This window comes from Nesoenas mayeri, assembly GCF_963082525.1.
Source record: "Nesoenas mayeri genome assembly, chromosome: 14".
NCBI classification, from domain to species: domain Eukaryota; kingdom Metazoa; phylum Chordata; class Aves; order Columbiformes; family Columbidae; genus Nesoenas; species Nesoenas mayeri.
In genome coordinates, this window is record NC_137556.1 from 3,075,542 (window position 1) to 3,094,190 (window position 18,649).

The window sequence follows — 18,649 nt, forward strand, 5'->3', positions numbered from 1 at the left end:
TTTCCACATTTCATAAGCAAGCAGCAGACAAATACTGTGTTATTTTCTCCACAGAAGTTGCCCTCAGGGCGTTTTGTTGCATTATTTTGTTTATTTTCTGTTACACGAGCGAAGTGGCTTCACCATGGTGGCCCAGGCCAGCGCAGTTTAGGGAGACAATGATTTTTTAGAGGCCTCAGCCCTTGGGTGCCAAAGGGTGTTGCAAACAGGCAGCGTTCCGGGTAGGATTTGATATTTGTTAGATATTAGCCACGATATTACAGCACGGAACGACTGTCAAGGGCCACCGCCTTGGGTGCCCCACCCAGCCCGTCCTGTCAAGGCCCAGCCCAGCGCTGCGGAGGACGACCTGCCCTCAACAAAGATGGCCGCTCACGGCGGGAACTGCGCTCCCCAGCCCAAGATGGTCGCCCCGCCGGCATCCGCCTAACCTTTTGCCCTTACTTAGGATGGCTACCAAGCCCGCGGGTGACGCGCCCACAAAAAAAGTGGCCGCCCCAGCCGAGGTGTTTCCTGCCCCTACCAAAAATGGCGGGCGCGGAGCGGCGGCGGGCGGGGAGCCTGGCCCGGGGGGCGGGGCGGGGGCGCGCCCGCCGCCGAACCGGAAGTGCCGCGCTGCCTCCTCCAGCTGGTTGTCATTTCGTGCGGCAGCTCGGTCCTGAGGAGACGGGGCTCGGCAGCGGCCGGGTGGGGAGGAGGGAGGCACCGGCTGCGGCACCGAGGCAGGAAGCGGCGGCTGCTGGGGGGGTGGGGGGGAGGGGAAGAAGACAGAAAAAAACAAAAAAAAAAAAAGAAGAGGCAAAACAAGGCAGCGGCGAACGCTTCGCGCGGAGGACCCGTCGCGGCTACCGAAGCGCCTTCCGACTCCCCGGAGCCGGTGTCGCTCTCGCCCGTCCTCCCCCCCCCACCCCCGCCTTCTGTCGCTCTCGCCCGTGGAGCCTCCCCCCTCCTTCCACCTCCCGGCACAGCGTCCCCCCCGGCGAGCCTCCGGTGCCCGGCCGGTGTACATGAGGGGGACGGCAGCCCGGCTGGAGCCCAGAAGACGCGCAGCAGGGGAAGGACTGTGCCGAGGAGCCGCCGCCGGACCCCGCGCCCCGGTTAGTCCCGCCGAGCCCCCCCTCCGCTGCGCCAGGCGGCCGAGACCCCGTCCCGTCACCCCCGGGCGATTCGGGAGAACCGGTTAAACACCTTCCATGGGGGAGAGAGGAGCCCGGCCCCCCGCCGCCTGCACCTTCCCCTCCCTGCCGGAGCCTGCGCCTCTCCTGAGGTAAAACAAACCCCTCCTGCCTTCCCCGACTCTTGCGAGGGAGGGGGGGACACCGCGGGGGGCACCCCAGAGACACCCGGGGCCTGGCGAGCCCGGCCCGGCCCTGCCCCGCTGGACAACGCGTCCCCGCGGAGGAAAAAACACCCCCGGACGGATCCACCGGCCGTTCAGCCCCGGGGGAACCCCACGGATCGCGGTGGAAGGAGGTGAGAGCCCCGCACCGCAAACCGCCCTCCCGGCAGCAGCGAGAGCAAGGAAAAAAAACAACCTCCTTCCCCTTCCTCCTGCACAACTCGCCGTCCCCTCCCTTCCCTTTTCCCGAACGCTGTGGGGTTTTTTTTTTCTGAGATGAAAATCTTCCTCTTCAGACAGCCGGGACTCGTATGAAGGGACACGCGAATATTGGATCGTAAATAAGAAGCGAGTCTGGCGAGCTCAGAAACCCAGCCCAAAAGGAGCAGCATCAAGAATCCACCCTTCTGCACAACTCACTCCCCACCCAGCACACATAGAATACTAATTTCCTGAGATAAGATCTTACCCCTTTAAACAACCACACACGCGCATACACACACACGCAGTGTATATTATTACTAAATATAATAGGTTAAAACTAATAGAACGGGAAAAAGCTTCTTCTGTAACTCACCCCCTGCTTTTCACCTGAGTGCTGAGATACGTTTGTCCCTTACCCACAGCAAAGACTTTTTGAACAGGACACAAATATATATTAGATTATAGAGATGTATTAAATTATTCCAGATTTAAATCTATTTTTTGCTGCCAAGGGGTTGGGGGACCAGACATCATTGTATATTTTTTTTTTTACTTCCCTCTTAACTCATTTATGGGCGAGTCAAGGCTGCTGAGGAGGAAAAAAACAGGATAGTTAGAGTCTCTTTATCCTTATTCCTCAGAAGCTTTTTCTCTCATTGCAGTGCATTTCCTTTAGAAAAAGGAAACCTCTTATTTTGTGAACCAAAGATTTATTTTTCCCTTCCTCCTGGCCAAAGGAAGGAAACGGACACAAATTGACACATTTAAATAGTTGAAGAGATCTGTCTTTTGCAAAAAAAAAAAAAAAAACAACCCAAACATCTGTATCCAAATCTGAAATAAATCTTGTGGAGGGAGAAACTGGAATATCTAGCTAAAACCAGGATACTTACAAATCTCACCTCAGAAGAGGACGAGATAAACACTAAACATCAACTTGTTCTTACAGGGAGGATTCAAACCCTAAATATAATAAATGGGGGATTACGGGTTTGGAGTGTTAGTGCAAAACAACACTGGAAATAAGTCAGCTTTTCCAGTCAGATTTCATCCCCATCTGCAGCCTCCACACCATCATCAAAATGCAGCCCCCAGCCCTGCTGCTTTTATAAATAATAACACAGCTGCCAATGGCAGTACTGCTGGGTCAGCTTGGCTCTTTCCTGCTCCAGCTGCCCATAATATTCAGGATGAGATTCTGGGGTCAGAAAAATCTAAAACTCAGCAACAGGAAAAGCAAGAGTCCCTAGAAAAACAGCAGCTTTCCCCTGGCCAAAGTCAGGAAGCAGGCATGCTCTCTGAACCTGAGAAAACTAAAACTGAAGAAAATCAGGGCGATAGTTCTTCAGAGAACGGCAATGGAAAAGAGAAAATACGAATTGAATCGCCGGTGTTGACAGGATTTGATTATCAAGAGGCTTCGGGGCTGGGTACTTCGACACAGCCCTTGACATCCACTGCATCTTCTCTGACTGGTTTTAGCAACTGGTCTGCAGCTATAGCTCCTTCTTCTTCTACAATAATCAATGAAGATGCAAGTTTTTTTCACCAGGGAGGGGTCCCTGCTGCCTCGGCTAATAATGGTGCTCTGCTGTTTCAGAATTTCCCACATCACGTCAGCCCTGGCTTTGGTGGTAGCTTTTCCCCCCAGATCGGACCCCTTTCTCAGCACCACCCTCATCACCCCCATTTTCAGCATCACCACAATCAGCATCAGCAACAGAGGAGGTCTCCTGCAAGTCCTCACCCGCCTCCCTTTGCACATAGAAATGCTGCTTTTAATCAATTGCCTCATTTGGCTAATAATCTTAACAAGCCACCTTCTCCGTGGAGCAGCTACCAAAGTCCATCGCCGACCCCCTCTTCATGGAGCCCCGGTGGCGGTGGATACGGTGGGTGGGGGGGGTCCCAAGGCCGAGACCACCGCAGGGGACTGAATGGAGGGATCACGCCCCTCAACTCCATCTCGCCCTTAAAGAAGAATTTTGCAAGCAATCATATCCAGCTGCAGAAATATGCTCGACCCAGCTCAGCCTTCGCTCCAAAATCGTGGATGGAAGACAGTCTGAATAGAGCTGACAACATTTTTCCTTTTCAGGTGAGCATGTGCTGTTATATCCGTAAGAAAAATAACATGTAAGTGCATTTAAATGCCCTAAGAAGGGGGGGAGGCTTGAACAGCACCATCTGATTGTATGACTTCTGTGCTTGCAACTAAAAAAAATATATGTCTAACTTAAAATGCTACAGTGTGAACTGTCTTCTGAGCTATTATTTTTTTTAATAGTGCTTGTCATATGTTGCCCACCAGATATCTGTATTATCCAGTTCCCTTCAGCTTAATACTTACGCACATTGAGAAACAGTCAATGAACAAATTTAGTTACAAATAGCAAGTGTATCTACTAAGAGGAGTAAGGAAAAAAGTGCTGCCTGATCTGAGGCCTTCTAAATGATTTGAGGATGCACCACATCTGAGCAAAAGCATTAAGTGATTGTATTTTGTTTTACAGTATCATATGGACTCCTAATGCAACATAAATGCTGTAGTATTTTTTGCAAACTTTATTTTACATGATGGTAATGAATGCAGTTTGCTTTCCTCGGTAATGGCAGCACGTTTTGGTTACGGGCCATTAAATCATCACCAAAAATAGATCTGGACAAGTTTCACCTGGTGGTCTCCTGTATTTTAATACAGTCTCATCCTGGCAGGTCTTCTGGCTGTTCAACCTCTCCTCCTAGGCCAGCTTTTTATGAATTTAAAAATAGCTGTATAATGCTAAACCTAATTTGCAGTAAAAATTGAAACAGAAGTACTCTTCATCTGACCACTAGCTAAACCCAGCTTTTATGTGTGTGCACCTTTTGTAAACTCCTTTAGGCTGAATCCAAAAGCCCAAAGTTCTTTTACATGGAGTGGGTTGTTTTTCAAGATCCTCAAATGAGGGCAAAAGTAAAGATTTCCAAACGATTGCAGCATTTCCAGCCACGCTGTAAGAACCAGGGTGACCTACTTAATAGTAATTTCAAAGATTTGTAGATAAAAAACGTGCGATACGTCTCATGTTATAAACCCTAGAGAAATGTAAATATATTTAATAATGACTTTGTGGATTCAGATGCAGGAATGGTTTGTTTTTTGGTAAATTGTGCCGTGTGGGTGGATTTGCAGGGCCTGTCCAGCCTCTGCAGCCCCTGACAGCTGAGTAGCTGCTGCCAAGAACTACCCTTTCGAGACCTTATTTTCTACTGCAGAGCTCTGAGCTGGTCCAATAACCAGGTAGAGCCCTTGTAAATTTAGAATGCATAGTAATCATGGATTTTAATGTCAGAATTTGTAATTAATATAATGAACCTGTGTCCAGCATACCAAATTTAGGCACTGGAAGCATTAGAAAAAGGGACGCAGCTGCAGTCGGGCTTTTTTCAGCCTCGCTGCAGTGAGACTTGGCTCCCAGTTCAATTCATCCTGTACCCTGACACGCAGCTGATGTTCGGAGTGACAGAATGAGATCAAGTGTGTCCTTGCTGCCGTGTGCACGGCCCAAATATACACACAGCGACGGGAACGGGCTCGGTTTGACATCAAGGGAATTTCAGGAAATTGGCAAAGTCGACCTTGACTTCTGGGTTATGTTCCAAACATAAAATATCAGATGGGCGTATTTTGATAGTGGTAAAGAAATAATTTTTGTGTAGCGTGTTGGTATCTGTTTACATAAACACCAAGGTGAAGCTGTACATGTCAAGACCGAGTCTGACACTTCTCGATGCCAAGGAAAGGAAAGTGTTGGAGTGAAGTGCTTTCCAGTCTGGTACTGTCACTTCTTGAAGAAAGGAGCAGGGCAGCAAAAGGGACCTGGGCACTGCACACCCAGGAAGATGCGGATTAATTTTGAATCTTGGACAACTCCTTTTTGTAACTTTTTTGGTATCAAACCTTTAGCTCCCTTGCTCACTGGGTCATTTGTGTGTTGAAAGCACACTGAATTTTTGAATTGCTGGAAACAAATGAGGTGAGATTTGACCTTTGTCTTTATTTTTTTTTTTCCTTGATTCTGCTGGTTGTATCCCCAACTCAAAGCAGAAATAAGGAGTTTTGCTTATCGTATATTTGTGTTCATGCATATGTATATATATGAAGTATCTTTGATGCAATCATGTAGTGGACAAGGCTATTTTGTTACTGGAATCTTCTTAGATTCCTATTTAGGAAATAATTGAAAGCTGTCTTTGCAGCAACATAATGGAGTAATTTGATACAACTATCCCTTTCATTTAATATTTATGTTTTGCTGCTTAAATCATTAACAAGTGTTGCTGCAATCTAGTGAAAATTAGTTTCTTTAGGAGGCAAGACATAAACCAGCAATTGCAAATATTTGGGGATCACTTCGTTTCCCCTCCCTGGTTGTCTCTGCTCCCAAGCTCAGTGAAACACACAAGTCTCTGTTTTGCTGGAAGTCGTAGGGTAACCAAGTGTAAGTGCTTGTTTCCTCCTCGGAGAGGACAACATTGCACAATGTCCCTACAAGCCACCAATGCGAACTACTGTTCACTTCCAATATTTCTTCCTCTGGCCTTCAGATGCTTGCGATGGCGCAGCTGAAAGGAAAATACGCTGCTGATCTCTTTGATAATCTTGCAATGTGATGGTTGCTTGCTTGGTGTTGAGAGCTGCACGCAAAATGTGCTTTTTAAAACAATGGTTTGGAATGGTGTCTCGTGACACTTCAGAAGCAGCACATCTGTAGGGGTCTCTTGTTGCAGAGGTGGAACTGGATGCAAGGTCAGAGAAGACTTGTTAGCAGATCTGTTAATGAAATTAAGTTTTGATACTGTGCTTTAGCCACTGGGCAGCCTTCCCCCTTCACAGATCTTTTGAAAAGAGAAAAGCCATTGTTCTTTGTGTGTTCATTTCAAAAGGAAATGGTCTCCAAACGAAAAAATGGTTTCTGATTTAAAAAAAAAAATAGTCTTTTGAATATAACAGCCCTCCCTGAGAATTAATACATGAAAACGCTTTGACTGTGACTTTTGCGTCTTACAAAGTTACTGGGTTTTAAGAAAGAATTCCTTCTCCTTCTCTCCCAGCAGCACTGACAAACAAAGTGCTCAGTAATTGCATTTAGCGCAGCATTGCCCTGGAGATTGTTCTGCCTTTCCTTTGGCCGCGTACTTGCACTTCCTCGGGAGAGTGGAACATCCTGCCTGTTATGCAATGTGTAAATCTTGCTCTGATAGGCATTTCCAGGTCTCCAGATCTCATCTTCAAACGTGTGACCATGTTTTTTAAATAGGCCTTTGAAGGCGCGAGCAAAGTTAAGCAATAGGGTTCAGCTTTCTGTAAAAATGCTTAAAAATAATTCGTGTTTCTTCCTGGAATCAGGCTTGAAAATAACTGCCCATTTCAAAGAATTCTGTACGAGAGCGGTTCATTATATCCACTTGTTCAAAATGTTTTTTCCTTTCTTCTGCAGTGGCTGGTTTCCAGGTATAAAACCCCTTCCAAATCCACCGAGGGGCTGTGCCAGAGAGACTTTCTCTTCCCCCAGGCAGATAAGGAATGTTTGAGAAAACACATACGTGATTACAGAACGTGTTTGAATTCTGAGCTATACGTCAGGATTTGTTTGCCCATAGAAATGGGTTGATTTAATAAGTGCTTTAAACAAATTCACGGGGAACTGGAATTAATTTGCCAATCTTTCCTCTGAAATGAATTGTGCAAATTTCTTTACCATGCCTCTCTATTTTAATATTTGTTCTTTGTTTTTGAGGAACCTTTTCCCAAACCATGACGGCTGGCTGCAGAAAACAAGCCTGTTTGTTGGGCAGACTTCTGCAGGCTTTTTAGTCTAGAAACAGCCACCACTGCAAGGAATTTCAAGCTATCATTTTATAATAGATTAAATACTTGAAGGTGGATTTTTAGATGTCTGTTCACCCGTTTTTCTGTAACTACATCAGTTGTGTAGTAATTAGTGTCTTGTCTGCTGTTCCCCACAGCTACTGATCTCTGGAATTAGAGGCGCTCTAATGTGGTATGACATGCACAAGTTCAGTGCTGTGGAAGTTAACACTGTTCTTGTTTTATAAACTTACTACTGACGTTAATACTTTGGCTTTGGCCCTCCTGCTTGTTTTTGACCTCGGGGTTTCTTTTTAAAGAGAGCTTTTGTTAGAAGCTATTTGAATTATGTTTGTATTTTCCTAAGATGAAAAGGAGTGCTCTTATTAAGCATTTTGCTTTGAAAGCTGCATACTTAGCAGCCCAACATAAAGACCGAGAACGCAAGATATTGTGGAAAATAATTCCTAGAAGATACATTAAAAATATGTGACTAAAATAGAATCTGCGTTACTGGAAATTTTTATAGAGGTCTGTAATTTCTAGCACTTAAAAAAAAAAGCTCAAGTTGGACTAAACTAGGAGCGCTCCCTCCCAAAAATCCTCCTGTGTTGTGCGTCACTTAACTTTTCCAGCTTTTCCTTGTTGTTCTTTGGTGAAGCTATAGAAGATGATCAGGGCAGCACACAGCAACATCCTTTCAGGAAAAACCTGTTTATTCAAAGCCTTTAATTCACTGGATGCCGGACTAGGAGCTGGAATCCAGCATTTGCAATGTGGTGGGAAGCAGGAGGAGCTTACTCAGAAGCATAATCAAGTCCAAATTTGCTTCGCAATTAAAAGAAATATGTGGAACTTGTATTTACTACCTACAATTTTACTTCTCCCTACAACCTTGACTTTGCCTGAGACACAAGGCTTTTTAATGGTGGGAAATACACACAAGGTTTCACTAAGTTTCAGGCTTCCTGTACTGTAATGAGTTGTGAGTTTGCTCATGTTCACAAACATTCTGGTTTGGCAGAGATGTAAATATAGAAAATAAGCCCCAGTTTTATAACTACGCATACTCCATAAATACTGTGTAATCACCCTCAATAATTGCTTAACGCAGTGGCATACTTTGCATTATTATTGATGTCTCTCTCTTCAGGGAAATAATATTTTATACACTTAGGCCCGGCCTTTGCCCCCAGCCAGTGCTCCTACCTTGCCAGCCTTTGCTCTTTGTACACTTGGGTTTTTAGCCTTGGGAGCCCCATGGTGGGAAGCACTGAGTAGAAACTCTCAGGTTCTGGTATCTTAATTGTTCAGATGGTGATAATGCTGTGGGAACAGATTAAACACAATGAATCTGCACTTTAATAGTTAGATGAGATGTACATTTTTCTGCCGTGCAAGAGAATTTAGGTATGGGATTCTGAAGTGCCGAGTATGATCTTCCTGTTTATGAAAAATTAATGTTTAATTTCTCTTGCACAGGAGGATGTCCCAGTATATGCCCTACATGCTTAATACCAGGTGACTTTCTCTTTGGAATGAAATGTCTTTGGGCTTTGAAAAAGAAAACTGAAATAGCAATTAGAATTTAGTGATTTCCTATTTACAAGTGGCTCCAGAGTAGAACTCCTGAGTTCTACTCTCTATACTTTAGCAATGAGGTTGCATTAGTATGAGAACTCTGCACACTTAGAGACGGTTTCTAGACAGTGAGACAATCAGAATCATTTTATTTTCCGTAGACAGCTGGCTGGTGTATAGGCAGAACTGTCGTGTTTGCTGTTGTACAATATTTACGGTCTCGATAGCTCTCAACCAGATCTGCTAGCTGTCACCTCTCCTATATTATTGTGAAAACAACACAATACTCCTTATTCAAAATTATGTTTACTGACTATCCTTTGAAATGTTGGAGCATATTAAGAGCGCAGGTTGATTTCTTGCTTTGTGGTAGACGTTTTTTTGGTGGCCTTGTTTTCAACCTGCCGTCCTTCTGCCTCTGTGCTGTTTCCCAAGGATAAGTTCATGTGCCCTTTAGCCCTCTGATAAAGCAAAATTTTAGATGCCCTAAACAAGCCATATAAAGCCGAGTTCTTGTGATCAACCTGTGTAAGTAAGACCAGGCTGGTGTTAACTTCTTTTGTTACTGAAGCGGACATACTCGGTTCCTGGGAAGTCGTTACCCCCCTATCTTTTCTTTATAACTAAACAACACAAGTGTACAGTAAGCCATGCAGCTCCATGGAAAGCACTGTAACTTTGTGTATTGATCCGTTAAAAACACTGCAATATCATTATTCATTCTCCATGATGTCTCTTGGAGAAAACATCACCTTTTTGCCAAGTGCAGTGTGGCTTGTGTGCTTTGTAACTCACAACTAACACGTGTCTGAGAAAAGCTCACACTTGGTTACCAGTAAATGATCAATATCTTGACCATTACAGCTTTTTTATGTTAAGGAACTAAGTTTATAGTTACACATATTTTCAGCAATATAGCCATTACCTGTCATTGGTCTTTTCTTTATGTTTGGTATATAATACATACATTGATTTCTGATATGAGTTTCTGATAAAATATGCTGGCCATCTTGGAAGCTAAGGCTGGAAAAATCTGTGCGACTGTTTTCAAAGCAGTCTTAGAGTAAAAGGCCTTTAAATGGCATATAAATTCTAAAAAAGTCCCAATGTCGGCTGTCTCTAGTAGTGTGGCCTCCCTCAGTATGAGGGCAAGTAGTCAACTATAATAAATAAATGGAGTTCTTTTATCATAAGCACTGTGCAAATCTCTGAACCAGCTGAGCGTGGCATTTTGGCTGGTCTTTATTTAGGACATCCATGACTGACATCTTTTAATTATAGATGTGCACAGGTTTATTTATCTACTAAGTTCTTGAATTCCTCTGCATTTCCAGAGAGGTGGGCTGCTGCATCCATTTCAGGAACATACCCAGATTCAAGGTAACAGTAGCAGCGGCTCTTCATGTTGTGTTTGCCATCGTCTAATTAAAAGGCAGAGACGTGGCAGAGCAAACAGTTTGCAACAACCAGGAGCAAGGCCGATCTTCCCAAGGGTGTTGAGGCCGGGGCGGTTCAGCACCGTGAACTGATGATTAGATTGGTGATTCCATACACTGTGAGCACAGAGACCATTTGTTGGACAGACAGGCAAGAACGTATCAGCGTTCTGAGGGTGCTGAGCCTGCGGCAGCCTGTTCCACGGCTGGGACAGATCACTGGAACCGCTGGAGAGCCTGAGTGTGAATGTGAGCCATATTTTAGCCGGTCCTCCTTTTTCTGTCATTGCTGACAGCTGCAGGTAGGAATGTGACCAATTAATCTTTTGTATTGGTGCACAGGGTCATGTTTTAAAGTGTTTGCAGTATGATTAGAAGCTTATGGACTTTATGCTGCCAAGTGCCAGCTGGCTGGTTCACTCCGAAGCTTCCCCTGGAGAATGTGCTGATCCTGTCAGCAAACCAGTTCTATTGTGTTTTATTCTCTAATGTTTAAACTCTCTGTTATCAATATTAAAAACTTGCCATTGCAGCAAACCTCACTGTTCATTACGATAGTTCAACCCAACCCAGACAAGAGACTCTTTGGGCTCACGTACTCCAGTGCATACACAGCACAAGCAACTAGAAATTACTCAGCTTGGGTTTCTTCCTTTGTGTTTTTCGGACAACTGAAATGTGAAGTGCCACAAATTCAACAAAGACTTGGAACTACTGAGGCTGCGCACTTTGTGAAATGAGAATTGTGTGGCTGCTCATGGATTGGACTTGAGGTTAATGCCACACAGAGAAACACAATATGCTCCGAAAGCCAGACTGGGAGAAGGAACAGCTACTGAGGGACGGTGGGTTTTTAGAAAATGCCCCCAGCGGTGTTTTAGGTTATTTTTGCTGTGTCGTGAGGACTGCTGAAAATGTAGAGATTGTCTTGAGCATCCATTCCTGGGTTACACGGCTGTGAGATCCTAATGGGTCCAGGATGCAGATCCAAGGACTTTTATTCAACCCTGCTGCGGTATTTTAGTTTAACTAGGATTTGAACTAGTTAGGAACTAGGAACATATAAACCAAACCAATAAACTAAATACTTCCAGGAACCGAACCAACCCATAGGAAACGTGTGAAAGTAAAAAAACCACAGAATTCAAGAATGTAAATGCACACGATGGTTTCCATAAGGTGCCTCAATTGTCTTGTAATATAAATGACTGAGGAAGTAAAGACTGTGAGGAGAGAGGGCACCACTCGGCTTTTTATAGCAAATTTGATTTGGGGCTGGGATAATAAAGCAAATGGTTCCAAACTCTCATCTTTCTAATGTTATTTGAAATGCAGCACATCCGGGGGAAATACTTCACCTGTTCTGGGGCCGAGAGAAAGAATATCAGAAAATGCAATTGAAAAATAGCCTTGTTTAGTGGTCAGAAATGTCACGCAGGGACTTGGGAATGGATCAGCACTCCGGGAGCCTCGTGGATTCCTGCTCTTAAAAGAGTATGAGGTGTTTAAAGTCCGAGTTGACCGATCAGTCTGATACAACGAATGTCTCTTGCAACACTGCAGTCAATATTGCGTTACCGCTTCAGCTGGGGAAGTAAAGGGTATTATAACTTGAAACACAACAGGTTTTGTGCAATACCCTTTTTTTTACTTCACCGCTGGTTTTAAAAACGATCAAAGCTGGACCCGTGTGCTCTGGAAGAAATTCAGCTTCACAGCTGGAGTTAGGAACAAAAAGGATATATATTCATTGTTGTAATAGTGATAGTTGTAGAGGAGCAGTTTAGAGCGAATGTCTGGAATTGCTCACATTTTGTGTTCCTATTTGGACAGATACTTTTCATGCTTGATCTCAGTTCAGAAGTGAATCTCTTAGGAAAACGAATTCCACAGTTGACATATAATCTCAGTTACTTTGAATTTGCTAATTAAAAGGAGGCAGTGCCGGGATATTTTGTGTTGCTTACACTAATGTAGCATCAGATTGGTAAGCTGTGGAATTTATTGGTTTAGTTGGGAAAGCAGGAGCCATACATGTGTTAAATGATGGCTTGGGTTAATATGAAGGCTAAAAGTTTGGTAAGTATACTTCAAATGGCTTGAGATAATGAAACCATAAGGTACATGAGACATCTTGCCTCCCGTTTGTTGAGTCCTCTCTCAAGTCAAGTAATGCCTGGAATACCAAGCTTGTGAATTAGAGAATTAAAAATCAGAGCTAATTGGTCACCTAGTAAACCAGACTGTCTGCAACACCACAGCTTACATGGAATACTTTGTAATTACGCAGAATTTAAACAGACTGAGCTGAATTGGGTTAAGTTGTTGGGGTAGTAGTTTACGTGAAGGAAATTCTATGTGTTTCTGCAATTTAAATTTTCCTAAATTTGGGCTGAAATAGCCATTTTATTATTTCTCCTCGCAATTCTGTCTCCCAGGATCTTCACTTCCTAACTGTGAAATTCTTTTTAACAAAGTTTAACTGTACAGCAAGGAATACAAACTAAACATGGAATTGGGGTTCTTAAATGATCGGTTATTATAAATATAGACCAGATTGATATTAAAGAATATTCTAATACTCCTATATCAGCCTGACTTTAGTGGTGTATGTGTTGCTGCTTAATTCTGCTGTAGTAATGCAGAACAAACCTGAAGTTTTTCTGGTTTAGATGGTCTTGTTTAACGCCGTGTGTTGCCTAAACTGGCTTTGTTTGCATTTGCTTGCAGGATCGCACACGGACTTTTGACATGCATTCGCTGGAGAACTCACTAATTGACATCATGAGAGCTGAAAATGATTCACTGAAAGGTAAATTTAGAAAGAGACTATTTCCTGCAGTACGTAATTGGGAAGACTGCTTCCTTAGAGTGAGAAAATTCAGTTTTGTTAAGGCAGAGTTCCATTCCATTGTGCACCCAATGCGTGTCAGGCCGGCCTCCTTTTTTCAGTTGTCTCCACATGGAGCTGTTGCAACACACGAGCACTTGAGTGTGTGTTGTCTTTACACAAAACAATGGGAAACACAAACATAAGCTGATCTTTTGTGTCAGTTGCCAGCGTTGTTTTTAATAGATACAATGTGTGCAGCCTGTAAAAATGCTGGACTTCAGGAATCTTGTGCAGCTCAGTGAGGCGGAACTTTTGGCTTAATAGTGTTTTTCTGGTGAAGTCAGAGTTCTTGCTGTCTTGGGAGAGAGTGATGTTTATCCGTGTCATTTTGAGAAGAACACTGAGCATTTCATCACAATTTTCTTTAGTTCTTTACCTCTCTTTTTTTGTTGTTGCTGAATTCTTTGTACCATTGGGAAAGGAAAAGGGGTTTGAACTGATTTGCACTTGGGATTTCTCTTTTTCTTTTTGGCAGAGGATAATCTTTCTTTGAAAATACTTCAACTTACAAAGTATTCAAAGCATTAGCTACGTATTTTATCTAAACCTGAATATAGAATTTGGAAGTCTAGTTTCTTATTCTTGACTTAATCTATTTCGGTTTGATGGTTACTTGTACAAGTCAAAGTCAAACTCTTACTTATTATCTAAGCGTTGAGTTTTGTTACCGGTCATGAGACCACTGGAGAAAACAAACCTGCATTTGTGGTTTCTGAAAGCAGCAAATTTCGTTTGCTATCAAAGCTTGTGCTGTTAGTGAAATGTGACTTAATAGTGAGTCTTGCACAGAAACTGGCGATAGCTTGCAATTCACATCCCCGGTACTGTGATGAGAAACACCACAAAATACACTTTCCTCTTGAAATCACAAGGAGTCTTTGCTGTAGATAAAAGTAATGCCAAATGAGTTAAAAAAAAAAACAAAATACATTTCCTCCTTATGTTGTGGGGGCCGGGCTTTTATTAACGACAAGTAGTAATAGCTTTCATTTGTTTTATCTGCTGTCTGGCAACACCCCATGCCCCTGGCATGGAACATACCATATTTACCTTGAAATTTGAATTTAACAAAGTCAGGTTCATATGTGTTTAGCACCTAAACAAGGGTAGTTCTGCACAGTGGTATGATTTCTAGTTTAAATGCTTTGAAAAGATTCTTTGCAATTGCAATATGTTATTGAGTGCTTACCGTGTGTTGAGAACGATGGAATAAGTGTGTCAGCAAAGAACACATAGAGTTCTGAGACACTTTAATTCCTGCTTGAGCTTGACACTTAATCCCTCTGCAGGGTCATCTGTGGTTTGTCTAAAGTTCTGTGTGCGTTGGATCATACTGATCAGAACGCAGTGTTAGCGATCAGGTATTATTTGGGAATTATTTCTTAAGTTCGTTATAAATGGTTCTGTTTCATGGCTGATAGTTGTAAAACTATAAAGAAAAAACCTCCAAATGGAGATGAAAAAATCCAAGTGATCTTACGTGAAATACTTTGTTGTGAAGTCTCGTTTTCCTCAGCAAAAACATTGAGTTTGATATAGTGAAATACGCAGTACACTGAATTTGACTGCAGCTTATCTGGCACAGCAGACTTAAAACAATCACTTATTTGTTGAAATATATTTAGGAATGGATCTTTATTCCAACCAGCATCTACTGTGGTGTGGTAACGCTGCGGTGATGGGCTGTAAGTGGGGTGGGATTTGTGAGGAGAGGAAACACCTTTAGTTAAACTACTGCTACAGCTGGAAAATAATTGTAACTTCCTGCTACCATGCAGATTTCCAGGCAAGTCTGAAGAAGGGCTCATGCGATCACGAGTCTTTTGTGTTTCTTTTCTTCCCATCTGTACCAGTCGGTACATGATTATTTCTTATCGCAGATTCTGTCTCCCGTTTGCACTTTTCTTGCCTCACCTTTATGTAAGCCGATTGCAAGCGATCTTTAAAAACCTTGGATTTAGAAATCTTAAAATGTGACAAATCACGCTTGTCAGTTCAAGTCGTCCTTGCCATTTCTAACACCTGCAGTTCAACAAGCAGATCCATAAGAAGCTTTTTGTTTTGCATTTTAAACGGGTTAATCAGAGCATACGGTGCTTTTAAACTGAAGCTGGAGACTCAGAAAGGAAAAGCTTCTGGGTCTGAGGCTTTAAAAATAGCCTGGGCAAGACACTAATAAAACATACTGCAGAGAGCAATCTCAGAATGGCATGGAAATAATTTAGATGATCTAATAGGTCTCGCTGCTATCTTGTGAGTCTTTGAGAGGCTTTCGTGTTGATTCAGCGTGAGTTCAGTACATAACACCAACACCACCCCCTTTCCTATTGTAACAGACCTGCAGAGAAAGAGGTGCTATGTTAAAATACACCTCAAAACAGCTTGAAGGGTATGGTCACAATAATAGGTATCGGTCACAGTTTGGAACCTGCTGTCTCTTGGAAATAATTTCTATATTTATAAGGTATGTTCGGAGCAGCAGGTTGTGGATCTCCTCACAAAATGATAAGTAGGAATTCTTCAAAATGTAACAAAATCCATTCACGGTGTGGACTTCTTGACCGAGGTGATTAAGCTGTGCTGGTCTGAGCATTGCTTAGGACAGTAATAATAATTATGTTATTGGGTCTTGCTGTATGAAATAAATAGTGTTTCCTGCTGGAGGTTCAAAGGAGAATCTTAAGTATCATGGATTCACTATTACCTTTGAATGCTTTTGACAGGCATTTTGCCATTTTCCCCCCTCTTTTTAAGGTATATTTTTATCCCTGCTCAAATCCTCTTCCTTTGCTGAGCAGCTGCCATTTCACTGTGTTATTTTTACCCGCCCGAGTGTGCCGCATGGCCAGTGCCAGCCTGCAGGAGCCTTTCCCTGCACACTAATTGCATCGTCTTGACCGTCTATTCAGCCTCTGTGAGCTGAGCCTGGGATCCAGAGCCTGATTTTTGAATCTGGGCCTTCCAGATGGCAATTGGAGCATTACTGTAATAGTAGTAGATTGACTAAATATTTCCTTGTTAAGTGACACTGAAATGCCTTTAAATACTTTATAACGGCAGATTGTTTTATTACTGAAATATCCTATGGTTCAGTTCAGGATATAAGGTTATTGCCTGGAAATCGTGCAAGGTGAAATGGATTCAAGAAGCAGGGGAGTACATCTTCTAGCACCGTGCAGCGTTCCTGTAAAACTGGGATGTGAATAGTATCTGGGTGAAAGCTGCAAGTGTGAAACAGTCTCTAAACATGCACAAAAAGGAAGATTTTAGAAGTAGGATGAGGTCAGAGCACACATACAGACACTGGGAGAGTTGACAGCAGCTCTGAGTTTCAGAGATAAGAGATAAATCAGAATGATGAGAACTGGCACCGTTTGAGACTTCTCTGAGCAAGCAGATACGCTTAACTGTGTTTTTAAAGCAATCATCAGCCCCTTAATATTGATCTGAAAAACTATTTCAGATGTGAAGAAAGTAGGTAAACCTTATAAAGAGTTATTTGATGAGAGGGATCAAAATAGTTTTGACAGCATTTTATGGATGTCAGATAAGAAACTGAACTAGTTTTCTGTTTTCTAGCTGTATGGATTATGCAACATGATCATATTAATTGGGTAGAATGGGCCATTTGTATTTTAATGCATCCAATTGAGGATGAAATGCACAAATCTTTTGCTTCTACTGCACCAGGCTGGAGACAATTTTTTGTAGACAGTTATTGTCTTGGGAAACTGTTGATCAATTCCTGTATTGAATGTTTCCTACTCAGAATCTTCTTGAGTTTTAACTCCTTTGCAGCAACCAGGAATGGCTCGTGGGATTTGCAGGCTTGAGTGCGTGAGAATTAAGAGGAAAATCAATTGTTTTATTATCTCAAAACATTGCCAAACTGGGTTTAATGGCAATAAAATACAACCTGTGCTAATGGAGGAAACAGTCTGAATTTTATTTGAAATTAGCAGCTCCCACTCCTGTGGTATCCACTATTTTGGTTAAACTATTGGGTTAAATGGTTGTAGGCGCTAGTCAGGAGTAAGGGTGTGCTTTCTTTACAAATGCAGCTAATATTCACAATTTTGTGGTGATATGCAGTATTTTAATTGTTTTAGTGTTTTGGTATGCTTTTTTTCCCCAGTTCCTCTCCTGGTAACTGAAGTGTTTGTTGGTTTATCTCTACCTTTCCAATATTTGGGGGTTACTAGAGCCTTTGTTTAGAAACAGTCCATCTAGGGAGAAAATGAAACCACCCAGGCAACAGGAACAGAAATCTTCCATTAATAAATATTGACATCAGATCACAGGCTGGATTCTAACCTTACATAGCAGTAATCACAACCATACATAATGTCTGATTTTACATTCATTGGCTGTTATCTAATCAACTCCCAGCTTTCTCATTTAAATTGACATTCGGTTCTGTGGCTTGAACGAAATGCTTCTTTGCAAGAGATGCTTGATTTGATGAGGCTCAGAAAGGCAAAACATGACTTGGAGGAGGAAAAATCAAGCCTCGAGCTTGCAGAAACATGAGGACTCCAACACATACGATACGTAGCGAGAAATCAAAGTAAAACGCGGCCGCAGCGACTTTCGCTGTGAGGAGACGCGTTTCCTTGAGGCTCCTGAGCCGCAGCCTCACCTGGCACTACCAAATACTTCCAAGTGGGGGTGAGCACCTCTTCAATTTCACATAGAGAATTTAATGTAAAATGTAAAAATCATGTACAGCCTACTGAAACATGGATTAAACACACACAGCCCCCACAGTTTAAAAGCCAGCCCCCTTCGCAGAGCTCATCTGTGGTTTAGAGGGGGCCCTCAGAAAAGAGGGGAGTAGAGCCCTCCCCCTGTTCCCCCCCGCAGTGCTGCCTGCGTGGACTCTCCCGGCAGCCGCCGCTGGGCCCGTCCGGCCGCGGTGGAGCCGCCGGTCCCGCTGCGCCGGAGCCTCCGCGATCCCCGCCGCCACATGAAGATTCCCCACCGCAAGGTATCTCCGTTCTCCTGGCGGGGCTGCTGCTGCCAGGGCTGTGCTCGGCGATAGGAGAGCGCACGCGTTGCTTCGTCATCGCCTCCTTTTGCCTTGGCGGTGTTTTCGAGCTGGGGCAAGTTGACAAGAGTCGGGTTGCGGGTTGGGAGTGGGGAGAGGAAAACGCTGCAGAGCGGCAGGTTCTGGGAGCTTTGTTTGGATCGGGCTCTTCTCCCAGCTCCCGTTTAAAGGTCAGGGTTTGTCTTGTGCTTCCTGAAGCCTGCGTGCTCTGCTCGGTTTGTATAATACCGGTATTAACCAACAATGGAGACTTGGAACGTGGCTGGATTCTTAAAGCCACAGGCGGGCCCTCTCC

At 43.4% G+C, this 18,649-nt stretch overlaps 1 protein-coding gene across 5 annotated transcripts in view; it reads left to right on the top strand.

The window, feature by feature from the left end:
• The first annotated feature begins 517 nt into the window (after positions 1-517).
• Positions 518-18,649, top strand: part of CPEB4 (cytoplasmic polyadenylation element binding protein 4) — a 42,593-nt gene continuing 24,461 nt past the window's right edge. For 2 of the 5 annotated variants that reach the window (XR_013922813.1, XM_080353011.1), the window contains exons 1-2: positions 518-3,641; positions 13,145-13,226. Coding sequence is in view for 4 of the 5 variants with exons in the window: in XM_080353011.1 (XP_080209137.1) it covers positions 2,520-3,641; positions 13,145-13,226 (1,204 nt within the window). In the remaining variant the exon portion in view is untranslated. The remainder of the gene's footprint in view (positions 3,642-13,144; positions 13,227-18,649) is intronic. The other 3 variants (XM_080353009.1, XM_080353008.1, XM_080353010.1) reach the window with 3 other exon arrangements.